This window comes from Balaenoptera acutorostrata, chromosome X (genome assembly GCF_949987535.1).
Source record: "Balaenoptera acutorostrata chromosome X, mBalAcu1.1, whole genome shotgun sequence".
In the NCBI taxonomy this organism is placed as follows: domain Eukaryota; kingdom Metazoa; phylum Chordata; class Mammalia; order Artiodactyla; family Balaenopteridae; genus Balaenoptera; species Balaenoptera acutorostrata.
The window spans coordinates 132,741,078-132,762,858 of NC_080085.1; the positions used below are offsets into that span (position 1 = coordinate 132,741,078).

Here is a 21,781-nt window from a genome sequence, read left to right on the forward strand (position 1 = left end):
CGGGGGAGGAGCTCCGCCCACGCCCCACCCTCGCCACGCCCCTGACCCCGCCCCCGCCTGCCCCCGCCCCCTGGGCCCCGCGGGCCCCCGGCGCTGCGCCCCTGAGGGCCGGAAGGGGGCGCTGCTCCCGCCGAGGCCCCTGCGGCCGAGTCCCAGATGGGTCATAGGAAAAAGCACACCGCTCCCAAACCGCAGAGGACCCCCGGCCTGGGGCGGGTTGAGCGCTCGACCTACACCCGGGCCGAATTCGTGGGGATGGCGGGAGAGCATCCGAGGGCTGCGACGGCCGCCCCTCCGACTCCAGGCTCCACCCATAAACCGATGCGGGCACAGGACATTGAGAAAAGGCCTTTTAAGGCTCCTGTGCTGCTGTTATTTGTCTTAGGCTACATATCCTACTGTTAATGCCACAAAAAAATTGAGGGATCAGTGGAAGCGAAGAGAGCCAACATTCCTTCCGAATCCTAGAGCAGAATTCCTTATACCCTAACACCTTCGTGGCGTTAAAACAGCAGCCTAAAGGACGACAGACTTTCTGAACAAAACAAACATTTCCTGTGCTTACAGAGCTCAGGGCTGTCCACGATCTGTACACACCTTTACCTGATAAACACCTGGCCCCTTGACCCCAAGGGAGTAACCTCGCAGTATTATAAGCAGTTCATTACTCTATGTAATCTTATTTGGACCTTCCAGTACCTCATAGACAAGAAAGGAAAATCCAGGGGCAAGAGTTTGCAGCCAGATCACCCAGTTTTCTCTGCTAAGAGGCTGAGCTCACGTGATTGCTGGCTCCCTTCCCCAAGATTACCCTGAAGGAACTATAGGAGGCTGAGATACACACACACACACACACACACACACACACACACAGAGGCAGAGACAGAGACACAGAGAGAGAGAGAGGAGAGAGAGCTATTGAAATTAAGACAGTGCGATACCGGTGCAGGGATAGATTAATGGAGCAATGAGATAGATTAGAAAATGCAGAAACGCACCCAGTCACGTGTATAACTGTGTATACGATACAGGTGCCATGTTAGGTAAGTAAAGAGGGACTTTTCATTAACCAAAGCTGGAAAATGGTTATTTATATTGAAAGAGATGAAGCTGGAACCCTCCTCCATGCTATATGCAGAAAAAAAATCTATTCCAGATGGATTAAGGACTTCTGTGTCAAAAACACAACTTTAAAGCTCTTGACAGAAAACAGCAGTGAAGAACTTTTAGACTTCGGGATAGAGAAAGATTTCTTAAACAATGCAGACAAACCATTGACTATAAAACAATATTGATCAGTTTGACTTTAGCATTAAGAACTTTTACTCATCAAAAGACAAACTAAAAAGCAAAAAAGACCAGTTGTGCTTTTGCAGAAAATATTTTCAATACACACAATTGACAAAGGATTCCTATTATGAATATATAAAGGTCTACAAATTAATAAGGAAAACACAAACAATCCAGCAGATAAATGAGTAAAAAACACGAATAAACATTTCACAGATGGAGAAACACACGTGAACAATAAACATATGAACAGATGTTCAACCTCATTAGTGATCAGACTGCAATGAAATACCACTGCACCTCCATTCAATTATCAAAAATTTAAATGTCTAACAATATCAAGTGTTGGAGAAGATGTGAATCCATATGAGTTCTTGAATATTTCTGCTGGGAGTACTGCTGTTGGCAGTACTATTTAGGAGAACAGTTTTGCATTATCTCATAAAACTGAACACTACCTTCTGAGCCAGCAATCCCACTTCTGGAATAGGTTTTGTGAAACTTGATAATCTAATTTTAAAATATGTGTGGACTTGTAAAGAACAAGAATTGCCAAAGCACTCTAGAAGAACAATGTGGGGGAACTGCCTTCTAGATTGCAAGACTTATAACAAAGCTATGTTAATTAGGAGAGCATGGTATGGGCACAGAAATAGACAAATAGACCATTGGAACAGAAGAGAGAGGAGAAATGGTAACATGACAAGAGGCACTGCAGAGCAGTAGGGAAAGGACACGCTTGCAGTAAGGGCAACTGGGGAGCCATAGGATCAAAACAGAAACCGAGACTGGTTACAGGTGAAGGCAAACACGCTATCTAAACTATTGCAGTCGGAGGACTTCAGAGGGAGTGAGTCCTCGAGCAAAATGTAGTTAAAGTTTTTGTCGAGGCAGAGCTCAGGGTGGAAAAGTACTGGGAGGGCAAGTCGGCTGACTCAGAGGATGCATGGTCATGCAGCCGGTCTTTTTTTCGACATTCCCATGATTTTTTCTGGTCGGCCAGTTCCAGCTCAGGGTGCTCAGTGCTCAGAACCAGGCTTTGCTCCTTGGAATTTATTGCAGCTATCTGCTTTTCTCAATTCCTAGAACTGCCTCGAGGCACACAAATTCAGTTCAAAGTTCATGACTGGAAAAATATAGTTTCTCACAGTGTTTTTAAAAAATGAAATTAGACTTTACCTCACACCATACAAAAATTTATTCCAAGTAGCTGAAGGACTTAAAGGTGAAAGGCAAAACTATAAAACTTTTAGAAGACAATATAGGAGACATCCTTTATGACTCTGGGGTAGAAAAGCACTTACGCAGAGGAAAATGATTGCCAAATCGCACTACATTAAAATAAGCACTTCTAAAAAAAAAAAAAAAAAAAAAGCACTTCTTACCCCTAGGTTCTTCATTTCTTCATGACCTTTTTTTTTTTTTCTTAGATTCCATATATATGTGTTAGCATATGGTATTTGTTTTTCTCTTTCTGACTTACTTCACTCTGTATGACAGACTCTAGGTCGGGAATAAAGACAGAGACCTACTAGAGAATGAACTTGGGGATATGGGGAGGGGGAAGGGTAAGCTGGGACAAAGTGAGAGAGCGGCATGGATATATATACACTACCAAATGTAAAATAGCTAGCTAGTGGGAAGCAGCTGCATAGCACAGGGAGATCAGCTCTGTGCTTTGTGACTACCTAGAGGGGTGGGATAGGGAGGGTGGGAGGGAGGGAGATGCAAGAGGGAAGAGATATGGGAACATATGTATATGTATAACTGATTCACTTTGTTATAAAGCAGAAACTAACACACCATTGTAAAGCAATTATACTCCAATAAAGAGGTTAAAAAATAAAATAAAATAAAATAAAATAAAATAAGCACTTCTGCTGATCAAAATACATCATATCGAGAATGAAAATACAATCCTCAAACTGAGGGAAGATATTTTCCACATCTATAGCCTACAAAATATTAGTATACAGAGTATAGAAAGAATTCCTACTGATCAATAAGGAATGACTGAAACTAAAATTAGAAAAATGGGCAAAATTCATAGAAGAGAAAGACAAATGTCCTATAAACACATGAAAAGGTCTTCCATCTCATCAGTTATCGGGGAAATGCAAAGTAAGAAAACAATAAGATACCATTACTTATCCGCCAGCTTGGCAAAAAATTGAAAGACTGGTGATGCTGCATCTTCTCAAGGATGTGGATGTATTTATTTATTTATTTTTTTAAATTTTTTTTATAGCTACTTTATTTACTTATTTATTTGTTTTTGGCTGTGTTGGGTCTTCGGTTCGTGCGAGGGCTTTCTCTAGTTGCGGCAAGTGGGGGCCACTCTTCATCGCGGTGCGGGGACCGCTCTTCATCGCGGTGCACGGGCCTCTCACTATCGCGGCCTCTCTTGTTGCGGAGCACAGGCTCCAGACGCGCAGGCTCAGTAATTGTGGCTCACTGGCCCAGCCGCTCTGCGGCATGTGGGATCCTCCCAGACCAGGGCTCGAACCCGTGTCCCCTGCATTGGCAGGCGGACTCTCAACCACTGCGCCACCAGGGAAGCCCATGGATGTATTTAATAATTGGTGCCTTTGACTCAGAAAGTCAGTCACAGTGTGATAGTCTTCAGAGGAACTCTTGCACTTGTACACTACAAGACAAGCAGTAATATTTAGAATAAAAAAGACAGAAACAGTACAGATGTCCGTCTACAGTCGATGGTGTAAATGATTGGAGATCTTTTCATACAGTTGGGTGGAAATGGGCTACAGGCATCCACGTGGATGAATCTCAAAACACAAAATAAGAAAATCACAGGAGAATGCATGCCTATGATTTAGTTTTTATAGTTTAAAAAGAGGCAGGGCTCTGGCGTGAGGAGACAGGATGGGGATTACAGACCCAATGCAGCCAAAAATAAATAAATAAATACATTTATAAAAAGAAAAAGAAGCTTAAAAATTCTGGGGCACCAAGCCTAGGGATACTTCAGGAATTTTTAAAATACAAGCAAAATTAAATAATATATTGCCAAGCATAACTGGCAAAAATATAAAGAAAACCAAGGAAACAACGCAATGTTCAAGAGAGTAGGAGGAGGGAGGGCTGTGAGCCTCGAGCGGAACCTGGAAACTCTGTACAAGCGCTACGTGGACCAGCGTGAGGCTTTAATATGCTCCCAACCAGCGTGAGGCTTTAACATGCTCCCAGCCTGTGACCCAACAACTGCACGTTCAGCGGTTTGTCTTAAGGAACAAGCTGGGCAAGATATAAAGACTATAAAGATGTGTGTAAGGATGCAGCTCTTCTTTTCATTGTTACTTAGACTTCCCTCCCCAGCTCCCATGTGCTGAGTAGTGGGGGGGAAATTTAAGTAAACGTCCAATCTGATTTAAAGGTTAGTGCAAGCTGATAAGTTAAACTGTCACTTCAAGTTTGATCAGAGGATGGTCTCCTCCTGCTGTGTGGAGTGTGGGACAAAGGGTGTGTGGCTGGATCTCACCTCCGTGTCAATGAGAACATCCATTCGGTCTTTCTTCCTCTTCGCATCTTTCAGGCAGTAGATTCCTAACCCACCCCTGCGCGTGCTTAGGCCCCAAGTCCGGGAGGGATCCCCAAAGCCTCCCTTTCCCACACCTCACCCAACCCATAACCAAATCCTGATCCTCTTCCTTCACCCTCTGTCTGGATTCTGACTCTTCCTGCAACCCTGCCGACTCCCACCCTGGTCCCAACGAAACTGTCTCTCACCTGGACTTCGGTAAACCTCCCGGCTGGTCTCCCTGCTTCTGACCTTCTCAACGTGGCAACTGAGATGACCCTTTAAAAACACCCATCAAAAAAAAAAAAAAAAAAAACACCCATCAAATGACGTCCCTTCTCTGCTCCCTGCTTTCTGTTGGCTCCCAGTAGAGCCCAGATGCTTTCTGAGGCCCCTGGCCCTGCTGTACCCTCCACCCGAGCCAGGCTTGGTGTTTGTTTTGTTACCTGCCCAGAACAGGAGGTGTTTGTGAATGAACTGAGAACGGCAAAGGGGAAAGCAAATGAATAACGTGTAAAACTATCACCTGCATTACATTTGTAATAGTGAACAAGTACAAACACCCTAAATTATTATTATATGGGGGGTGCTTAAACGACTTCTGTCGAACCCACTGCAAGGAATGTTATGCAACACTTCCTGATATGGAAGGATAGCCACGATATGTCATACAGTGAAGGAAATATGTTTAACTTTGTTTAATTCAGCATCTCTCCAACTTAATTGGCCACAAAGCCCTATTGTGTCATAATGTTTATTAAAACAGAACTGTTGTTTCAGGTAACAAATTTTAGGAAACTGGTAGTATAAGCATAGAAAAAAGATTGAAAGGAGATACACCAAGATGTAAACAATGTTTATTTCTAGGTGCTAGAATGATGGGTACTTTTTCTTCTTTCTATATTTTATGAAATTTTTTCAAATAAGTATGTATTATTTTATAATTAAAACAGTAATAAGTCTACTATCACTTTTTCAATTGCATGTTTTAAAGGAGAAAATAAAAGCAAAGGTAGTTTAAGATGGAAGACAATTTAATTTTACCTGATAGATACTTCCTCAATGCACACAAATAGCACACTCTGTACTCTCTTGGAATCTTCTAGTACTTCATTGGACTGGTTCACCTATGAGGATACTGGGAAAGGAAGAGAAAATGATGACTGCTGAACTGAGTTTAAATTCCAGTACACTGTCTTGGTCTGCACAGAGCTACTTTGTAGTTACATCACCTTTTCCAAGATAGGATTTTGGACAGCTTCTTTTCTTAACATGAACCAAGTAATTTCATATTGCAAAAATGCTTTCATGACTTGAGAAAGTAAGAGTAAGAGTGTGGTATTGGAGTGTGATCAGATAGTTTTTCTTTTTTTGTTTTTAAAGTTTCTCTTAAAAAAAGTTACTAATTAAACAATACGTTTTGTTGTGGAAAGATTGGAAAGTGCAGACAGACAAAAATAAACATGAAACTACATAACAACAACAATAGTGATAATTAAAGTCACCTATGCACTATCACAAGGAGATGACCAATGTCTAAATCTTTCGTTAGGTCCTTAAAAGTTTTTTTCCCTGTACGTATAGTTTTTCACAACAAATTGGGTGAAATTGTATATCCTCTGTTATAATCTGCTTTTTTCCACTCAGCAGTATTTCATGAATCTGATCCCATGTGATTACCCCTCTACAGCAACGTTTTTCCACTCAGCAGCATTTCATGAATCTGATCCCATGTGATTACCCTTCTACAGCAACGTTTTGGTGACTGTGTAGTACTCGTATGTATGTTCACTGCTTTGTTTAACCAGCCAAGAATCATTTAAGTTGGTTCTATTTTTTCACTAGTATAAACCGTACTAAAAGTTCGTTAGATTGAATACGTGTGTTTTTGCGTACTTGCCAGGGCCCTGAGAGGTTAGCCAGGCTTCCATGCTGATTTCCTCAGGTAGCAGCTAGCCTAAGCCTTCCTTATGGCCACCGCTAATGGTTATAGAGGGTGAATAAAGAGGCACAGAGAAACTGTTTGCAATCCTGGCTGTGAAATGTATTCATAAAAAATCAAGTATTATTCGGCGTCTACTATGTGCACCCCGTATGACTAGAGACTCAAACCTTCCTTTAATTTTGCAATATTTAAAAAAATTATGCCTTGAAGTGTTTTCTTCTGTTGAATTATTTTGGTTGTTTTCTACCAAAAAATTAATTATGTCTCCTGCATCTATTATTTTTTTTCTCTAATCTTACTTTCACTAAGGTCTTTGTTTATCTCTATTTAATAGTGCCAGCTTTTTGGACCCCTTTATATTTTGTCATCCATGTCTTCTTTTGTTTTGCTCTTACTGTCCTTGCTTGTTCCCAGCAAGGGTTTACTGGTTTTTCTCCCCAGGCTGAGCCATTTACTTCAAAGAAGGAAATATTTCTCTCGGCATGTTGCCTGCCTGTCTTCACAGAAGTCCCTCTGTGTTGTTTCACCAAAGCCTCAGATGTTTCTGATGCAGCCGGCCTGCTGGCCAGAGTTTGAGCAACAGTGATTTAAAAGATAGGGAATCAAATGTATGTTGACTTGAGTCCTGGCTTCTTTAGTTGGGAAATGCAGTTTTCCTCTGTGCTTGGGAAGAGGGAACAGGGTTGGTGAACACAGAGCCTGTACTTCCTGCGGCGGGGGAGGGACAACTCTGAAGGGGGTCACCCGAGGCCTTGCAGGGCTTGCAAGGCGGTTCAGCTTCTCCCTTCCTGCCCCTGCGCCCGGCAGGCGTTGATCCCTGATAATACCCTGCACACCACACTCCCGACACACAGTCTGCTTCCAGAGTATCTGGTTCTCTCAAGTCTGGGTGTGGCTCTTCTTGGTTAAGAGAGCTTTGAACCAAAATAGACCATGTGCCCCTGATCTCCAGCTTCCACTCCCCACCCCCGCCCCATACAGTGATGGAGCAGGAAGAGGGCAACCGCCGTAAACGCTCCCCGTTGAAAAGAGGAAGACCAGGAGGCCTACAGCAGTCCCTGCTCTGTAGCAATTCTGGAATCCTGCTGGTCAGCACTGATCACGCCCAGCTCTTCCTCCTGTTAGGAGGAGCTCCCTGGCCTGTGGCCCATCCTCCAGGAGGCTCCCCCAGTCCACCGTTCTCTGTGGCTGTACCTGAAGCAAGTGTCGGGAGCAGGCCCTCCTAGGGGCCTTCAGAGCCCATGTGCTTCTCATGGCCGATCAGAGGTCCGAATACTGCTGTACGGCTCAAACAATGAATAGCTCATTTAGTTCTGTTTGGCTCCTGTCAGTTCCAGATGCCAGGAACCATATCCAAGTTTGTTTCCTAGACATGGTTCTTGATCTGTGGTCGTTTTGAGGTTATCAGGAGCCTTAGGTGGGGATGCCACACCCTTCACCTGATCTTTGACCTCAGCCACCAGGTTGTAATTGTTCAGTTGTCTTATTTCTCTGTCTCTAGTAATCAGGACAGAGACAGGCAAGTGGTCATCTCTTAGTAAATACTGATTGAATTAATGAAATTCAGGCTTTTCTAGCTAAGCTGAAGTATTTTGTTAGCTATTTCAAGAATCTCTTTGGCTTCATATGATTTAATAATAAATATTTCGGCAAATTTTCAGGCAATTGAAAAGTTAGTCATATGTTTACCATGTATAGTTCCTAAACTAAAGGGAAGGATAATTAGGAGTTAATGAAGTTAGTATAAGAAAAAAAAAAGATCAGTTGCAAACACTGGTCTTTAAACATCACATATCAGTGGTTGGAAACGTAGGGGGTGGGTTGGAGAAAAAAAGAGAACGTGCAGGAGACTTTTTCAAAGGGGGACACACGGACTTTCAGAGTGGTGTTCCCACAATCACCTTCCTCAAAACTTTCCCTTAGTTACAGATGCACAGGCTGGTGTGGAACTTGGCCGTTCCTGCCTCTCCCTCGGTTCCCCCTCTCCTCCCCCCAGCAGCTTACGTGAGGCAGCAGAGGGTCCCCATGATTGCTGAAATGATCAGAAAAACAAAAATGGCAGCTGTAGGGATGGAGCTCCTGATGAGATCCCACAGGTAATCACTGAAGTTGCTCAGCCAGGACCTGGAAGTTTCTGCAGGAAGAGCATAGACAGTCACTGAGGAGAGGCTAAGTGATGAAGCTGGGATTTCAAACCTGGTTCAAGTTCAAATAGTTGTCCCAGATCTCAGGTTCTTATAGTTGCCCAGGGCCCATATTCCTAACAACTTTGCTGTGCTAAGAGATTAAAGGAATACACTTTTGGGGAAAAAAAAGGTATCCTCAGATAGATATCATCTTTTCCTCCTTGTATGTCAAATAGGAGCAATAATCTCTGCCCCAGATCGCTTAAAGGTTGTTTGGAGGTCTCTGTGAATCAATGGGGTACACTGTGAGCGAGGAGCACGCCTTAACAGACACCATGCTGTTGCCTAGAGGGTGTTCGGGGGGCTGAGCGCCCTGTGTCCCGTGAGGAGAAAGGAGATGGCCACCTGCCCCAGTGGCACCAAGAGGAGGAGGAGGAGGCCGGGCGGCCGGCAGAAGGAGGCTCAGAGGGAAGAGGCAGGGCAAACAGAAGTGTCTGTGGCGTGAAGTCAGGAGGGTTCACCACTCACAATGATACCCTTTCCAGAGATGGGAAGGAACTGAGCACCACGCTGGGCTTTGGGAGCACCTAAGCCACGGGTCACTGGCTCATCAGCTTTAGCTTAAATTTCGCTTCCTTTCTGAAGTCCTTCTTGACCCCTCCCCCCAAACAACTTTAATTATCCCTTTGTCCTCAGGGAGCATTTGTCATATTTCACGGAAGGTTGACACCTATGGCTTTGGCTTAGTGGGTTCATGCTTGTTGAACCAAACCAGAAATACTTTGCTTTCCTGCGAACATTATTTTTAAATACAGAATCAGTCTTTCCTGACCTGAGACAGGAATCTTACGTCCTATGAAGAGAGGAACATTCATCGTAACAGCAAACACACCCCTTGAGCGTGGTTCCAATCCATCCTGGTCTTGTATTCCGAAGGCAGATAAAGGTGACAGAGACAAAGCGACAGTTTCCAACAAGAGGCAAGTCAGAGAGCACAGCAGCTTCGGGGGTTCCATGGGCTCTCCCGAGGGCCTGCACCGAGGGGAGATGGCTTTTTCCTTGGCTTGTCCCAAGGCAGCTCTGTCTGAAAAGTCAGAAAATGGTGGTTTAGTTTTTATTGCAAAACTAAAGCTATGATGAACACAAGAAAAATTCACTGACTGCCACTGTTGAGTCCTGAACACAGCCAGTTTCCAAAGCAAAAACCATCCCGTCTTCAAGAAACAAAACGACACAAGACAGAAATTGACTGTGCTCCATCGGATCAGGTACCTGACATCCCCTCCTAAACCACATCACCCTTCGGGCTTTTCCAGCTCAATCAGTGGAAACTCTTTAAGTTGTTCAGGCCAAACCCTGTGGTGTCATCTTTGACTCCGCTTTTTCAGTCCCACATCCTTTTCGTTTTGTTTTGTTTTGAGTTGGGTTTATTACTGAATCAGCAAATAAGCAGTATAAATGGTTAACCAGGTATGAATTTCAGTGGATAAGGGGGCACAGTCCATCATGGGGGTGGCGGTGGCCCAGAAGTTCTGCAGTCACAGGAGTTCGTAGCTTCCTGCTTGCTGCCACTGAACAGCCAAAGAGATCTCACTTTGTTGTAAGTCAGGTAGTGTCCTACTGACTTCCCTGAACTCATGTCCTATTATCTACTCTTGATCACTCCACCTCAGCCTCATTTCCTCTGGAACAAGCCACATGTGCTCCTCTCTGTTTTGTTCACATAGGCTGCTCAGGTGCTCAATAAATATGTTTTGAATGAATGAATGGGTGGTGAATTTGGGCAGATATTGTTCATTGCCTGTCATCACCACCCCCTTTTCACTTATTACATGCAACCAGAGAGGCTAGAAAAGCTGAATCCGCCTTCTCCCAGCCAGCCTTGCTGCTAACAATGGCTATGGGACATAGTGTTGGACACTGAAGCATAATGGACATCTGATGGGTGGCTTCCGGGAAGATTTTCTGCTGTCTTGATAAAAGAAATGGCGCTACCATTTTCCCTTTGTGCTGCCTTGAACATTCTTTAAGTGTTACCTGGGGTTGGAGGAGCCATCCTGTGACCATCAGGCAATGGACACAAGGAAAAGGCCAAGAAAATGACATCTATTCTGGCTCTGACAATTTTAAGCCACTAAACCAACACCTCTATCTGCCCACCTCTCAACTACTAGGTCTGAGAAAAATAAACTCCTATTTGAGCTTTCTATTACTTAAGACATTTAGAACTGACACTCTCATCCACTGTTGAGACCTGTGTCAGGTAAGGTGGCAAAGAAGCCAGTGAATCAGGCCTCCGTCTTCAGAAGAAGCTGGCCAGAGTCTTCCTTTAAGGTTTCTGAAGTTCCAAATAGAATTCTACTCCTCCTTATGATATCATCTATTGCATTTGACCCGCCCCCAGTCTCCCTCTATTTGACAGCTAAGTATACAGACGTTTTCTTCTGTCTATGCATAAACATTTGTGTTGATACTGAAATCCATCCTCATGGTAGCCATATCCTCTTGGGCTTGAAGATTTCTAAGATATTTTGTTTGCCACATGGTTATCTACTGCACCTTCAAATAGTGTATGTATGGGATTTGAATAGATGATAAAGGTGGCATTTCATTTCAGTGGGGGAAAAAGAGATGGTTTAATGTGATGACTGGCTATTCATTCGGATGCACTGACTGGAGTGAGAGCCATACACACAAAAATAAATTCTAGATGGATCAAGGACTAAACAAAAATAAAACCATATACATATTGGGATAAAACACGAGTGGAGTTTTTTGTAATCTTGGGGTGAAAAAAGCTACTCTGAGCATGTCATAAAACCCCAAAGCCATAGGTGAAAATAATAAATTTATTGCATAAAAATGTAAAGCTTTCATACAGCAAAACATTGTAAAGAAAAAGATTAATGACAAATTAGGTGAAAAATTCCACAACATATGACAGATAATAGGTTAATGTCCTTAACATACAAAGAACTCTTACAAATCAATTTTTTAAAAAGGATGATCAGCTCCATAGAAGAACTGGCATAAATGAATCAGTCAGAAAAACAATGGATAAATAAATTGTGATATATATTATATAATGGATTACTCTACTGCAATTAAAGTGAGCCACTAGGAAATATATGCAATAAGGGTTGTTTCCAGTTTGTAAGTGTTATGGGTAGTGCTGCCCTGTCTCTTGGTTCACATGGCAGCTCTGGGTCTAGGTCATTACCCAACAGAGTTGCCACAGGCTATCTTTATGCTCAACTTTTGTAGATAATGCCAGATTGTTTTCCAAAATAATTATATCACTTTGAGTTTATTTTTGTATATGGTATGAGGAAATGTTCTAATTTCATTCTTTTACATGTAGCTGTTCAGTTTTCCCAGCACCACTTATTGAAGAGACTGTCTTTTCTTCATTGTATATTCTTGTCTCCTTTGTCGTAGATTAATTGACCATAGGTGTGTGGGTTTATTTCTGGGCTCTCTATCCTGTTCCATTGGTTTATGTGTCTGTTTTTGTCTGTTTTTGAGCCATTACCATACTGTTTTGATGACTGTAGCTTTGTAATACAGTCTGAAGTCAGGGAGCATGATTCCTCTAGTTTTGTTCTTGTTTCTCAAGATGTTCTGGCTGTTCAGGGTCTTTTGTATTTCCATATAAATTTTAGAATTGTTTGTTCTGGTTCTGGAAAAATGCCATTGGTATTTTGATAAAGATTGCATTAAATCTGTAGATTGCCTTGGGTAGCATTGTCATTTTAACAATATTAATTTTTCCAATCCATGAACACAGTATATTTGTCCATCTGTGTCATCTTCATCAGGGTCTTGTAGGTTTCTGAATACAGGTCCCCCATTAGCCAAACCAGCTGGAGTATGATTGCAAACACTGAACTCGTAAAAGGGATCCCAGGAGATGTGGGCAATGCAAGTACAGCATTTCTCACATTAGGTTCACTACATTCTGCTGCAGCCTCTCCCGGATTCTGGTTGGTCACAACCTCTAGAAAACTTATAAAAGGGGGGTTTGTGGGATGGGCCAGAGCCCAGACTACTGCCTTTACTCCTTCTGGTGCTAATGGATGTCAAGGTTAAGAATCTCTCTCTCTGCTACTGGATCAAGGCTCCATTTCTTTTTTTTTTTTTTTTATGAACAATTTCTCTGGGTTATATTGAAAAAACTTTGTTAAAATGTGTATAAACTTAATTTTTCTAATGAGGTACAGTCGATAACATGGAGTCAAAATGAACACTGTCACTTAGGTTACTACTTAGTTACTTAGAACTCTGCATGTCAGAATTGGTTGCTTTTACAAAGTAGTTCTTTCTGAATCTTGAGGTCACACTGTTGCTAATGCTGACTGGTGGAACAGTCAGTGAAACCTTTGTTATATAAATGTAAGAATTATGTAAGGCTCCATTTCTAATTTTTTAAGTTAGCTTCACCTCATAAATTATAAAATTTCATTGTTCACATTTTTATTTCCAGTATAAAAGCACAACTCTCAAAGGCATTTGTTTTCACATGTCAATGTTTTGTTTAACTGATTATTGAGGAAACCAGCGGGAAGACAAAAGAGCTGGTTCCAAGAGCATTTGAAAAATAAAGATGTATGTGGTCAATGGGAAAAGAATGCCAAAACAAGATGATTAAGTTAGACATAAAAGTGGTTAACCTTTTACAGGGAGTCAAACCATATCACCTTATTGATTTCTGTAAATTAACCTCTAACCTTAATGGACTTTTACAGGACAGTAAACCATTCCCAACCTTATCTGTCAGGGATGGGGTGAGGTGGGGGTTCCTCTTGGGCAGTTAGGGAACAGAATTTCCTGGTACATTTTGTTGTGTTGTTTCAGCAGGAAATTAGCTGAGAAGGGAGTAAAATGAGTGCATGATTAGAATTACAATGTTGTATCTCCTATCCCAGAGAGCCATGGATTTTCCTCATTTTTCTGTGGAAATATTAAAAATATGTCCTTTAGAAGCCTAGTATGATCATGACCTTTCTTGGTCACCACAGAGGAGGAAGTGGTGGCCGTGTCCGGAGGAGAATGCTTTCCAGCTGAGTTTCCTCATTGCTTTTTTACCTTGGAAGGAAGGAACAATCTGGGAGCGGCCACAGCAAATGCGCAAGAGGTAAATTGGATGCAACAGCCCCAGAGAACGAAGGACACATGACGATTGATTTGGGAGGCTTCAGGGCATATCTGCCGGTACTGAGGAGTTGAAATACATAGAAAAACGATGGCACCATGGGCAGCGTGGGGCAGGAGTGACCTGGAGGGCGGGCTCAGAGGGATGCTGGACCCAAATCAGGAAAGGGCCCGGGGCCAGGAAGGAGAGACCGGGCCTCAGTACTGCTGCTGCGCCTCGCAGCCCAGAAGCTCCAGCCTCAGGGCGATGTGGTGCGCCCAGCTCTGCGGGTGAATTCGAAGGAAGCGGGTAAACAGCGGGGGGTCTAGAGCGTTCACCACGGGTGTGAAGGAGTCTTGATTTCCCTGAAAAATCTGAAAGAGGAGAGATAGCATTTGTTGGTTGACAGGAAAAGAGTTATGTTTATACACCCCCCCACCAAGGCTCCCCAAGTCCATTGGCCTCCTGCTTGGTCTGTAACCTTCCCTAAGCTCCGCCCCCTCATGGACACCCACCCCAATGCCCATCGCCCAGCACGCACGCTTTTTTTCACTTCCAATTGAGGGATCCACGCTTCTGGTAGTTCAGGATTGAACCCTGGGAGGTGACTGGATGACTCGGTCCCCTGCCTCTGTACCTGGGAAGGTGGTTGTGACATCTAGAATTAAGAGCACCCTTGCTAACCTCCTGTGGAGGCCGTGCTTCCAGCTATGGCTTCCCTCTGGAATCTTCTCACCCACTTTCCCAACTAATTCAAGGAAGTTGTAAACATCATGATATTTTACTCCCAAATACTTCAACCTGCCAAGCCTTTGGGTCTCAGTTTAAGTGTTATCTCTGAAACAGGACTCTTGTTGACTCTAAATCTCCTCTTGTTCATTTCCTTTACACCATTCAGAATCTTCTCATTTATCTGTTTACCTGCTTATTGACCGTTTCCTTTGTTTTCACCACCAAATGTCGGTTCCATGACAGCAGAGACCTTGGTCACTGACCTTCCACATGTACAATATATATAGTATATACATAGCAAATATACTATAAACATTTGTTAAAGTTTGTGTGTTTGATAAAACTTTCGGGAAACAAAAAAGAGATTCTTGGATAAATATTTGTGGCATACTTTGGGGGCTTGTACATCTTCTGCTAGACTTATTCCTTGATCTTTCCCCTCAAGAAACTGAAAGAATAATACAAAGAACACTTAAATCTCCTTTAATCTACAACAGACTCCTAGTCTCTGGTCTTTTTCTGTCCTTCATGATGTTGATATTTAAAAAAGTCTAGGACAGGCTTCCCTGGTGGCGCAGTGGTTGAGAGTCTGCCTGCCAATGCAGGGGACACGGGTTCGAGCCCTGGTCTGGGAGGATCCCACATGCCGCGGAGCAACTGGGCCCGTGAGCCACAGTTGCTGAGCCTGCGCGTCTGGAGCCTGTGCTCCACAACAAGAGAGGCTGCGATAGTGAGAAGGCCCGCACACCGCGATGAAGAGTGGCCCCCACTTGCCACAACTAGAGAAAGCCCTCGCACAGAAACGAAGACCCAACACAGCCATAAATAAATAAAAATAAATAAATAAAAAATTTAAAAAAAGTCTAGGACCATTGCGTTGTAGAATGTCCCACATTCTAAATTTGTGTGACTGTTTTCTTATTATTAGATTTCAGTTCAACATCTTTAGTGAGAATATTAACTAGGTGATGTGTCTTTCCCACCATATCACATCAGAGGACACATGATGCTGATTCCTCCAGAGTTTGACCCTTAGTTAAGGTGATGTCCACCAGATCTCTCTTTTATAAAGGTTAATAACTTCCCTTACCTAACAATCTGTGGGGTTGGACTTTGAGACTGTGTAAATATTCGGTTCCACATTAAGCTTTCATCCAATGGTTTTAGTATCTACTGAAGTTCCTTACAAGTATTATATACTGTATTGATGGTTGGTTTCTTAATTTTGTCATGTCTTCTACATTTATTACCTGGAATTCTTCTGTGGAGAAGAACGTCTCCTCTCCCTTTATATTTTGATGATGATAATGGACTCCAAGATGTTCCAGTAACACCTGGCAGTTTCCTGGCTCTGGTCTTGGAATCTCTAAGGAGCCCAGGTTCCTTTTACTAGGAAATGGTATTTGGAAACCAAGACTGTTCTGGGTTGGCTTAGGCTCTGCTCTAGGCCAAGGCTCACGTACACCATGTCTTCTCAGCTTGGACATTTTTATCTCATGGCAGAGAGCAGAGGCACCAGAGACTGAGCCAAACACACGATCACATTGAAAGCTTCTGTTGGAAAGTGGTTTATATCACGTCTACTTACACTGCATTGGTCAACATGAGTCCTACTGTGAAGCCCAAAGTCAATGGAGTTTTCAAAAAAGGAGGAAGTGAAAAATCAAGAATAATACCTTTGTGACTTTCCTGGTGGCACAGTGGTTAAGACTCCGCCTGCCAATGCAGGGAACATGGGTTTGATCCCTGGTCCAGGAAGATTCCACATGCCGCGGAGCAACTAAGCCCGTGCGCCACAACTACTGAGCCTGTGCTCTAGAGCCCGTGAGCCACAACTACTGAGCCCGTGTGCCTAGAGCCCGTGCTCCACAACAAGAGAAGCCACCGCAATGAGAAGCCCGCGCACCACAACGAAGAGTAGCCCCCGCTCACCACAACTAGAGAAAGCCCGGTTGCAGCAACAAAGACCCAACGCAGCCAAAAATAAATAAGTAAATAAATAAATTTAAAAAAAATAAAAGAATAATACCTTTTACCTCATCTGCTATTTTCTGTTCATTCATCACAGCAATGAGGTGATTTTACAATATGTAGTCAGAGATAAGAGGTTTGGGTGGCTTGTTAGGTTTCTTAGTCCACAAGCACCCTCTACTGTTGATAAAGAGAAGTGCAATTTCTGTAACAGATAGGATAGGAAGATATGTCTTGTGATTTTGTGACTCATTTTTGCTTTTCCAGAACACTTAATTTCCACCACTGAAACTTATGGTATTCTTTGTCTTCTAGTTATTCTGTGAGTTATGGGTGGTTTTATTTGCAATTTTAAAATATATCTACAGAGAGATAGTTAGATAGACAGATGGTTTTTGAAGGCTGTATGGAGAGATTTAGGCAGCTGCCATTATTTGATGAGAATGTACAACTCAGTATTTGGAATTTTAAAATGCTATTTTAAATTATTTTTCTATTTGTTTCTGGCATGTAGAAATACAATAAAATTTTCTATTGATTTTGTTTTCAGCAAGCTTGCAAACTTATCTTAGTAATTCTAATAATTTAGATAGATAGATTCTTTTGTATTTTCTATGTATGCCATCGTATCTTCCACATATTATGAGAGTTTTTTTTTCCAATCCTAATACATTTTATTTCTTTTTCTTACCTTACTGCATTGCTTAGGACCTCCAATACAGTTTTTTTTTTTTTTTAATTTTATTTATTTATTTATTTATTTATTTATGGCTGTGTTGGGTCTTCGTTTCTGCGCGAGGGCTTCCTCTAGTTGCGGCAAGTGGGGGCCACTCTTCATCGCAGTGCGCGGGGCCTCTCACTATCGCGGCCTCTCCCGTTGCGGAGCACAGGCTCCAGACGCGCAGGCTCAGCAATTGTGGCTCAGGGGCCTAGTCGCTCCGCGGCATGTGGGATCTTCCCAGACCAGGGCTCGAACCCGTGTCCCCTGCATTGGCAGGCAGATTCTCAACCACTGCGCTACCAGGGAAGCCCTCCAATACAGTTTTTAATAAAAGTGGACGGGGCAGATTAAAGATGGCTATGAATTTTTTTGATACTCCTCCCATGGAGAGGTAAGTGTATTTTGACTTTTTTTTTTGGCCGTGCCACGCAGCTTGCGGGATCTTAGCTTACCGACCAGGGACTGAACCCAGGCCACTGCAGTGAAAGCACCAAGTCCTAATCACTGGACCTCCAGGGAATTCCCTTGGTTTTTTTTTTTAATTGAAGTATAGCTGATTTACAATATTGTGTTAGTTTCAGATATACAGCAAAGTGATTCAGTTATATATATATATTTTTTCCAGATTATTTTCCATTATAGGTTATTACAAGATACTGAATATAGTTCCCAGTGCTATACAGTAAATCCTTGTTGCTTATCTATTTTATGTATAGTAGTGTATATCTGTTAATCCCAAACTCCTAATTTATCTCTCTTCCCCCCACCCTTCCCCTTTGGTAACCATAAGTTTATTTTCTATGTCTGTGAGTCTATTTCTGTTTTGTAAATGAGTTCATTTGTATCATTTCTTTTAGATTCCACATATAAGTGATATCATATGATATTTGTCTTTCTGTGTCTGACTTACTTTACTTAGTATGATAATCTCTAGGTCCATCCATGTTGCTGCAAATGGCATTGTTTCATTCTTTTTTATGGCTGAGTAGTATTCCATTGTCTATATGTACCACATCATCTTTATCCATTCCTCTGTCCTTGGACACTTAGGTTGCTTCCATGTCCTGGCTATTGTAAATACTGCTGCCGTGAACATTGGGGCGCATGTGTCTTTTGATTTGTTTTGAGTTGGGGTGGGCAATTGATTCTGTGGGCTGATAGAGTATGGCGGCAGAGGTGGTGCTGTGCCAAGTTCAACAGGACTGACAGCTTCCACCTTGGTTTCTTGGAATCTAGCTTTTATGTAAGAAGAGTGACTATCCTAAGACCACCATGCTGAGAGGCCCTGAAGAGACATCAGTGGATGAAAAGGTCAAGGAGAAACAAGATACCAGGCAAGTGAGCAAAGAAGCCATCTAGGAAGTAGATCCATCCATCCATACCCACTGACACCCCATGGATCACAGACAAACCAGCCAGCCAGATCAACCTAAATTCCTGATCCACAAAATTGTGGCCAAGTTTCAGGGTAGTCTGTGATGCAGCAATAGATAAATGGTATCTTATTTTTAATCTCAAAGGGAAACCTTTCTGTGTTTCACCTAAAATAGTATATTTGCTGTAAAATTTTTGTGAATATCCTTTATCAGATTGCATAGTTTCCCTACTAGTCTTAGTTTGTTAAATTTTCCCATTAAGAATAGATATTGAATTTTATAAATCTTTTTCTCAGCATTTATTGGCTGTATAATCCTGAAGTTCATTAATGTGATGGATTGCATTAATTTCTAATGTTAAGCCAACCTTGCATTCCTAGGATAAATCTAACACATACATATTGCTAATATTTTGTTTCGGATCTATGTTCATGAGTAAAGTTGGCCTATTATTTTCCTTTCTAATAAACTTGTCCTTGTTGTGATTTGTTGTCATCATTTAAAGAGTTGGATAATGTAAATACAAGCTTTTTCCATTTTTCTGGAAGAATCTTTGTAATAATGGTATTATTTCTCCCTTGAAAATTTGGTAGAGTATTTATTATAGCCATCTGAATCTGGAGTTTTCTTTGTAGGAAGATTTTTGAACACCAATTCAATTTTTCAAAGGTTGTAGGAGTTTCCGCACTGCCACTGCAGGGGGCCCAGGTTCCATCCCTCGTCGGGGAACTAAGATCCCGCAAGTTGTGGGGCACGGCCAATAAAAAAAAAATGGTTGTCGGAGTTTCAGGGTTTTCGATTCCTTCTTGAGTAAGTTATATTTACTAGAAATTATCCATTTTACCTAATTTTCCAAATTTACTGTCATAAGATTAATAAATATCCTCATTTTTTTACGTTGGCAGGATTTTACTGGGTGGTAAAATCAGTCATGCAAGTTGGAAATTTTTTTTTTTTTGGCTGTGGCTGCACAGCTTGCGGGATCTTAGTTCCCCCACCAGGGATTGAACCCGGGCCCCCTGCAATGGAAGCTCAGAGCCTTAACCACTGGACTGCCAGGGAAGTCCCTGAAAAATTTTTTTTAGTTTTTGCTTAAATGCATGAAAAATATTTCACCAGATTTTCTTTCTTTTGGGGGCAGGTTTCAGATTTTTCCTTTTAGCATCACATGGATATCATTAATTATCTTCTGATTTTCATTATTGCTTAGAAATCGCCTGTCAGCTTGTCACTCTTATTATGGTAATGTATGTGTCTTCTGGTTCCTTTTTATTGTGGTAAAATGTACATAACATAAAATTTATCATCTTAACCATTTTAAATTGTAAAATTCAGTGGCATTTACTACATTCACCATTATCTAGTTCCAGAATATTTCTATCACTGCAAAAGGAAATCCAGTACCCATCAGGAAGCCACTCCCCGTTTACCCTTCTCTCCAATCTCTGGTAATCACTCATCTGTTTCCTGTCTCTCTATATTTGCCTATTCTGGATATTTCATATAAATGGAATCATACAATATGTAGTCTTTTGTGTCTGACTTCTTTCACTTAGCATATTTTCAAGGTTCATCCATATTGTAGCATGTATCAGCATGTCTATGTTTTTTAATGGCTGAATAATACTCAGCTGTATGGATAGACCAGAATTTGTTTATCCACCAGTTGATGGACATATGGGTCATTTTCACCCATTGGCTATTGTGAATAGTGCTGCTATGAGCATTTGCCTGCAAGTTTTTGTTAATTGCCTATTTTCAATTCTTTTGGGTACACACCCAGTAGCAGAATTGCTGGGATCATATGGTAATTCTATGGTTTCTACAGTGGCTGCCTATTTTGCATTGCCATCAGCAGTATGGGTTCCAATTTTTCTACATCCTTGCTAACACTTCTTACTTTCTGTATTAAAAAAATTACAGCCATCCTAGTAAGTGTGAAGTAATATCTCATTGTGGTTTTGATTTGCATTTTTCTAATGACTAATGACGTTGGTGTTGATGTGCTTGTTGGTCATTTGTATATCTTCTTTGGAGAAATGCCTATGGAAGTCCTTTGCCTATTTTTAAATTTGGTTGTCTTTTTGTTGAGTTTAAGAATTCTTTTCATATCTATTTTTCTTCTGTTGTTTGTGATTATGGTTCACATCTAAAAAACCATTTGTAAAATCCAAGGTCATGAAGATTTACCTCTATATTTTCTTCCAAGAGTTTTAAAGTTTTAGTTCTTATATTTAGGTATTTGATCTATTTTGAATTAATTTTTGTATATGGTGTGTGGTGACTTCATTCTTTTGCATGTGGCTATCCAGTTTTCCCAGCATTATTTGTTGAAGAGACTATTCTTTTCCCATTGAATGGTCTTGGCACCCTTATCGAAAATCAATTTACTATAGATGTATAGCCTTATTTCTGGACTTGAATTCTATCTTTATGTCACTACCACAGTGTTTGGATTACTGTAGCTTTGTAGTAAGTTTTGAAATTGGGAAGTGTGAATCTGGTAACTGTTTTTTCAAGATTGTTTTTGCTATTTTGGGTCCCTTGCAATTACAGATGAATTTTAAGATCAGCTTGGCCATTTCTGCAAAAATGGCCATTGGGATTTTGATAGGGATTGCACTGAATCTGTAGAAAGCTTTGGTTAGTAGTGTCATCTTAATAATGTGTTCCAATCCATTAACCCAGGATGTCTCTCCATTCATTTAGGTCTTCTTTAATTTTTCAAGCAATGTTTTGTAGTTTTGAGTGTACAAGTCTTGTACCTCCTTGGTCAAGTTTATTCCTAAATATTTTATTCTTTTGGATGATATTTTAAATGAAATTTTTTTCTTAATTTTCTTTTCAGATTTTTCACTGCTAGTGTATGGAAACACAACAGATTTTTGTGTGTTGATCATGTATCCTACAACTTTACTGAATTCATCTATTAGTTCTAATAGTTTTTTGTG

General features: G+C 41.5%; 2 protein-coding genes across 5 annotated transcripts in view; both read right to left on the reverse strand.

The window, feature by feature from the left end:
• Nucleotides 1–3,574: 3,574 nt before the first annotated feature.
• SMIM9 (small integral membrane protein 9) lies at nt 3,575–10,258 on the reverse strand. Its single transcript, XM_007184602.2, has 6 exons — nt 10,172–10,258; nt 9,792–9,983; nt 8,778–8,907; nt 5,873–5,966; nt 5,038–5,107; nt 3,575–3,937 (listed from the first exon to the last, which is right to left on the reverse strand). The coding sequence occupies exons 1-4, from the start codon at nt 10,176–10,178 to the stop codon at nt 5,939–5,941; spliced, it is 357 nt and encodes a 118-aa protein (XP_007184664.1). The 5' UTR covers nt 10,179–10,258; the 3' UTR covers nt 3,575–3,937; nt 5,038–5,107; nt 5,873–5,938.
• Nucleotides 10,259–11,744: 1,486 nt separating this feature from the next.
• The window catches only part of F8 (coagulation factor VIII), a 130,596-nt gene continuing 120,559 nt past the window's right edge, over nt 11,745–21,781 (reverse strand). For 3 of the 4 annotated variants that reach the window (XM_057537753.1, XM_057537755.1, XM_057537756.1), the window contains one exon: nt 11,745–14,404. In XM_057537753.1, the coding sequence (XP_057393736.1) occupies nt 14,249–14,404 (156 nt within the window). In that variant the 3' untranslated portion in view covers nt 11,745–14,248. Of the gene's footprint in view, nt 14,405–16,791; nt 16,939–21,781 lie in introns of all 4 variants that reach the window. The other variant, XM_057537754.1, reaches the window with a different exon arrangement.

Coding starts and splice junctions, on each gene's coding strand:
- SMIM9 (XM_007184602.2), bottom strand. Junction 8,908..9,791: donor ATTGGAACCACGCTCAAGGG/GTGTGTTTGCTG, acceptor CTCTTCCTGCAG/AAACTTCCAGGTCCTGGCTG. Junction 5,967..8,777: donor GGGACCCTCTGCTGCCTCAC/GTAAGCTGCTGG, acceptor TTCCTTTCCCAG/TATCCTCATAGGTGAACCAG.